This window comes from Globicephala melas, chromosome 1 (genome assembly GCF_963455315.2).
Source record: "Globicephala melas chromosome 1, mGloMel1.2, whole genome shotgun sequence".
Classification (NCBI taxonomy): domain Eukaryota; kingdom Metazoa; phylum Chordata; class Mammalia; order Artiodactyla; family Delphinidae; genus Globicephala; species Globicephala melas.
The window spans coordinates 179,992,767-179,999,185 of NC_083314.1; the positions used below are offsets into that span (position 1 = coordinate 179,992,767).

General features: G+C 45.8%; 1 protein-coding gene across 4 annotated transcripts in view; it reads right to left on the reverse strand.

Moving 5' to 3' along the window:
* CENPS (centromere protein S) overlaps window positions 1-6,419 on the reverse strand; it is a 31,596-nt gene that overhangs the window by 23,735 nt on the left and 1,442 nt on the right. For all 4 annotated transcript variants that reach the window (XR_011377601.1, XM_060283275.2, XM_060283269.2 and 1 more), the window contains exons 2-3: window positions 4,665-4,788; window positions 3,847-3,880 (exon numbers count right to left, since the gene is read on the reverse strand). Coding sequence is in view for 3 of the 4 variants with exons in the window: in XM_060283275.2 (XP_060139258.1) it covers window positions 3,847-3,880; window positions 4,665-4,788 (158 nt within the window). In the remaining variant the exon portion in view is untranslated. The remainder of the gene's footprint in view (window positions 1-3,846; window positions 3,881-4,664; window positions 4,789-6,419) is intronic.

Consider the following 6,419-nt stretch of genomic DNA (forward strand, 5'->3'; position numbering starts at 1 on the left):
AGGAGGAATCTTTGTATCCTTAATAACTATCCAAGTGGCCAGCACATAGTAAGTCCTCACTGTTGAGTTAAAGATAAAATCCCAGAAATTATACTCCATAATTTGGCCATTAGTCTTTCACATCCTGCCAAGTGTGAAAATATCATGTGCCGTCTCATCATGATTGACAGTACCTGCCCATTCTGATATGATACCCATGTCAGAAGGTAGCTTCTAACTAGCCACCTGCAAGGACCAGAACAGAGGAAAGGGGGAAAAAAGTCAGACAGAAGGTGACAGAGCACTTCCCTGGTGGCACAGTGGTTAAGAATCCACCTGCCAAAGCAGGGGACACGAGTTCGAGCCCTGGTCCAGGAAGATCCCACATGCCGCGGAGCAACTAAGCCCACGCGCCACAACTGCTGAGCCTGTGCTCTAGAGCCCACGCGCCTAGAGCCCGTGCTCTTCAACAAGAGAAGTCACCACAATGGAAGCTGGCTCACCGCAACTAGGAAAAGGCTGCAGGCAGCAACGAAGACCCAAGGCAGCCAAAAATAAATAAATAAACAAATTTAAAAAAAAAAGGTGCTAAAATAGCAGCCACAAAGTATGAAGCCAATCCACAGGTTCCCTGGGTGCCATGGACACACCGTGGCCTTCAACTCTATCACACGATCAGGCTGCTCTGGCGGTACTACCGCCTTGGTAAAGTGCCATACAAGGAGCAGGTTCGAGGAAGCAGCGCACTGAACTATTCACAGAATAACACTGGCTCATCTGTTCACGAGAAGCATTTAGGAAACAGCAGTCAATCGTCTCTGCCACTCAGCTTGTCACCTGGTTTCTCTGCACCATATTCTTTATTCTTTTTTAAAAATATTTATTTATTTACTTACCTGGCTGTGCCGGGTCTTAGTTGCGGCACACGGGATCTTCATTGTGGCACGCCAACTCATAGTTGCAGCGTGCCAACTCTCAGTTGTGGCATGTGGAATCCAGTTCCCCGACCAGGGATCAAACCTGGGCCCCCTGCATTGGGAGCGTGGAGCCCTGGCCACTGGACCACCAGAGAAGTCCCCTCTGCACCATGTTTTAATGTTACCACTTTCCCAGATGAAGGAGCAGGTATATCCTATGCCAGCCACTGCACATCAGAGATTCTCCTAAATCAAACCTCTGGCTCCAGAAAATTACTCTAGGGAACGTAACAAAGGGGTTTTCCATATAACACTTTTAGCAACACAGGTTTCAAAGATTATTCCCAAAATGTCCCTAGAATTTATTTACCGTAGAATATCGATCTTCTTCAAAATGTTTCATCTTTAACATGTTAACAATATTAAGTGACTAGAGATTTCAAAGCTAAATAAGGGAAATTCACAACTTAAATTGGGAGATGATCTTCCAAAGTTTACAGGTGACTTGAATGTATAGTATTTACAATGTAAATGCATTTTATTTCATAGAAACAATGTTGCAAACACTGGTTAGGGTCCCAGCCTCCAAAGACTATTTAATATATAGCCAACCTGAAACAGTATGTATTTCAGACTTCTCAAACTGGGGTAATCATACAGTAGTTCTAAGGGCAGGGACTATGTGACAGGGAAAACTCAAAACCACAGGATAAAGTTGACCTTCTGGGAGCATCAATGTTATTCAGTGATAAACTTTAAAACAGGATTTTTTATATGAGAGCAAACTGGACTATTTTGAAAACGAATGTAAAATTAAGACAACGGATGAGTCTGCAAAGAAAATCTGTGCCTGTGTTCGCTCAGGGTCCTTGGGAGGACGTCTGAGGGAGGAGCCCTGGTGCACCCACGTGAGCACCGCAGAAGAGGCGGCATCTCCTAGTAAAGCCTCACTCAGAGAACATAGGCTGACAGCCTTTACACAGACTCCTTTACTCAAAAGATGATGTCCTTCCTTGTGGAGCTGACAGTCTAAGTGATACCCACACACCACTCTGCCCCAGTGCCCAGCAAAAGGAAATGGACTTAACGTAACTATAAAAAACACAGGGACTCCCCTGGTGGCGCAGTGGTGAAGACTCCGCGCTCCTAATGCTCGGGGCCCGGGTTTGATCCCTGGTCAGGGAACTAGATCCCACACGCGTGCTGCAAATAAGAATTCACATGCCACAACTAAGGAGCACACGTGCCACCACTAAAGAGCCCATGAGGCACAACTTAGGAGCATGCCTGCCGCAACTAAGACACGGCGCAACCAAATAAATAAAATAAAAAGACAATCATGGGAATGTAATGTACAGCACGATGACTATTAAAAAAAAACTATAAAAAACACAGAGTACCTGAAAGCTTAATGTGTTACAATGCTAAATAGTTCTAATTTTATTTCTTTTTAAATTTTTTAAAATCTCTGTAGGTTTTTTTTTTTGGCTGTGCCGGGTCTTAGTTGTGGCACGCTGGATCTTCGTTGCCATGTGCAGGATCTTTTAGTTGCGGCACGTGGGATCTAGTTCCCTGAGGAGGGATCGAACCTAGGCCCCCTGCATTGGGAGTGCGGAGTCTTAACCACTGGACCACCAGGGAAGTCCCCTAATTTCATTTTTACTCCTAGTATTTAGAAGTATTTAAAGTTTCATTGTGTTTTCCCACAACTAACACAGAAGTAGCAAGGAAACTCACACCTGAGGGCTTGCTACAGGCATCTAGTGGGTAGAGGCCAGGGGTGCCACTAAACACACTAAAATGCACAGGACAGCCACCACCAGAACAAGGAATTATCCAGTCCAAAATGTCAATAGTGCTGAGGTGATCTGTCCTGATAAACTCTATGTTCAAATCAAATAACCATTGTCTACTTATTTACATTTTTGTGTCTTCCTTTGTAGTATAGAGGGCTCATATTTAAAAAAAAAAAGAAGAAAAGAAATGGCAAGTAAAGGTAGTAAGTGTATTTCACAGGAGACTCAGAGTGGGGGTGGGCACGAGGCACAGGTAAGGGGCAACCACCTGAATTAACAATGATAAGCCATATAAGCTATCAGTATCCCATACATTATCCTTATCCCTTCTGGCCAAGTTGAAGATGCTAAGCGGTTTTTAGGGATTCATACACAGGAATAGGAAAGATTTAGAGCCTGCCCTCTGAGAACCTACTGCTTTAATTCATTCAGAATATTCATCGGAGAAAAAAAGAGCTAACAGGAGCAAGGTGAAAAGTATGGGGTGTGGGAGAGGCTGGCACCAAATCAGAAGTGGGAGCAAATTAGAAAGCTTTGGCCCTTTCAGGCCTTCCTCATTCAAATTGCTTCATGAAAGCAATTCGTTGCAATTGTTTTCAATTACCTGCAGTACTAATTGAAGAGAGGAGCATAAATCACCTGTAAAAGCTAACACTTTACCAGCTGAAAGTAAGTCACACACTTTTCAAGGAGCGTGTGTCTCACTTGTAACAAGCTCAGCAAATGCAGGGCTGACGGGCCATGGGGCTGTATTATCCTGACACCTGCAAGCTTCCCCGCGGAGCACGAAGCAGCCCAGCCCGGGCGCCCAGCCTCACGCCCCAGCGCTACACCACCTGCAGAAATGGCCTTAAAAGCACACACACTGTGCACAGAGTCCTGGAGACATGATTCATACCTTTTTAACCTGGAACTGAATAACTCTGGTTCCGTTAACAAAAAATACTTGGAAAGCTTCAAAAAATGCCAAATCAAGTCTGAATGGACAGTGATTAAAGCAGATGTTACATTCTTACGGAATCATGATTGGAGACTGAGCATCCACAAAACACAGGGGAGAAAAAAGCTAAAGCTCTCCTGAAATTCACCACCAGATGGGGCGTATCAATAGCATGTAAACAAACAAAGATCCCACAATCAAGCTCTCTACCCACCTTGCAAACATTTCAAGGTCTTTGGCAAAATTTTCTGAAAGAGAAAAAGAGATGTGCTTTAGCTACCCTACAGCAATTTTTTTTCAGCAGTGCTGCATGGCATGTGGGATCTTAGTTCCCTGACCAGGAATCGAACCCGTGCCCCCTGCTTTGGAAGCACAGAATCTTAACCACTGGCCCACCAGGGAAATCCACCCCCCACCTCAATCTTATTTCAGAGGGAGAAAAGTGAAATCTTAATGTCTACAGTAAGTACAGTGACTAATACAACAAATCCTCTCAAAGGTGAGAGGAGGCCCTTCAGGCAGGTCCATCGCTGGATTCGTTATGACCTCCTTGCCTCCCTGGCCCCCTCCACCCTTCATTACAAGCCTTTGGTAATTATGGCTACACCTTTCCTTCCTAGAAGCTATCCCTAACTTTAAATTTTGCTACGAGTTAGGGCTTAGGAGGACATTAATCTCCTCTGAAGTCAAGCAAATACCAAGGCTGCAAATTCAACTGTCAAACTGTGGGTGATATAAAAAAGTTACAAAGCAATGAAATTTATGTCTAATGTTCCCGGCAGTTTACAGCACAATAAAATAAAGGTGCTGATGCCCCCGTGTTAGGGTAACAGAAAGAAAAAAAAATAGTTCTTTCCATAAGCTATCTGAATCTTACGGCCAATAAAAGAAACGTTTCACGAACGGTGTCCAATGATAATGTTCTCTGTCTGCTGGTAAGACATGCCATGGCACCCCACCCCCACACATTTCTCCCAGGCAAATCAACCTCTGGGCTTTCTGTACATCTACAGGAAGACCGTGGCTGCATACCGCACTGTTGAAAAGTCACCTCCGAAATCGCTGCAATGGTTTGTTTGCTGAACTGCATCTCTTTGTCCGACGCAACTTCCTCACAAAGACAGCCAACAGTGTAGTGAACCGCTGCCTTTAGCCTCTGAAGCAAAATCAAAACACTTCGTGGGTAAGATTGCAAACAAGAGCTTTTCACATCTTAAAAAATTAAGATTAGGAGAGGGTCTGCTCACCCTAATTCCTTCAGCACTTTCCATAATGGCTGAGTGAGTTTTCAACTGTACTAAAAAATTAATGGGGCCCTCTGGAGTGTGACTTGTAGAAACATTACTTTAATGTTAATGGTTAATGGTTATGATTTAGGTCAAGTAAAGGTAAGGAATTATGATGGCAATTCAGCAGGGAATGAAGGCAGACTGGTACTTGGGAGGCATCTATGTGACTTTACTCAGTTATTCCACATTTATGTGCCAAGTGCCTACTGCGTGAAGGGGTGTGCTAGGTTTCTGGGCAACACAATGAAAAAAGACAGGGATTTCTGCCCCCATATGGGGGTTAACCAAGCAAATGCAAAAGGATCCCGTCCCTGTGCTTCAAGTCCTTGCCAGCCCCTGTCCTGCATGAGACAGGACGAATGATCAGGACAACACAGGGAAAGGCTCGTGAGGCTGCATCGGCCCCTCCTCTGATTTGCTGGTTTGCTAGCCCACCTCAACAGGACCCTCACTGCTCCTCAGCAACCCTTTCAGGTGCTGGAAAACACACCTCTACCCTTGCGGAGTAGTAAAGAAGCCAAACAAGCTAAGCCAAGGTCTCCGTCTCACGTGAATAAACTTGCTGAGCCCTGCGTGGGCTCCACCTGTGCTGGAAACAGAGCTGAAGCGGACATGGTGACAGCTGAACCCAAGACAGTATCAACTCTACCAGCAAATGTTCACGGTAGAAGCAAGATGAGGAGGAACTGCAAAAACACAAGTCCAGGACCCCAGAGTAGAGGCCAGGCAGATAAGCACGGGACCTACGTTCCTTAGTTTCAGATGTCACAAGAGTAGGTAAGTAGAGGGCATTGGTGAGAGGAGACAAAGAGACCACCACTCTGGGAAGGATAAAAACCCTCCAAGGGATCTTTTGTAGGTATCTGTAGAGGTGAGGTTAGGGGCGGGGGAACAGGACAAGGGATCCTTCCGACTGCTCCAGAAGTTTTCTCTGCCGGCCCCTCCCCCCCAACTCCTGGAACGGGCTAAGTGCCTTCTTTGATGCTGAACACTGAGAGGCTAAATCTCTATCTAGACTCTAAACTCCTCGAGGGCAGGACCCTTCAAGTGTTGTTCACAGCTGTCCACCTAGTGGCAAGAACAGCTGGCTGAGTGAATGGCTGGATCCCCCCCCCCCCCGCCCACCACTGCATAGAGAACGAGGTTCAAATTTCTCAGTCCATCTTTGCAGCCTCACTCACTTACTCAGTAAGCGCTGTCTATTGAGAGCCACGCTCTGTACTAGGGGCTGAGAACACAAAACTGAAAAGGACAGTCCCTGCTCTCAAAGAGATTATCTCCCACCACATCTGTGCCATGAATGGACTCCTGGAAACCACCAATGTCATGAAACACAAAGAAGGTGGAGAACCCTTCCAGGGAAGACCGGAGCCAGGACCACTTGATGCAAGGCATGATCCCTGACTGGATCCTGGATGAAGAAGAAACACCACTAAAGAACATCTTTGGGGGCTTCCCTGGTGGCGCAGTGGTTAAGAATCCACCTGCCAATGCAGGA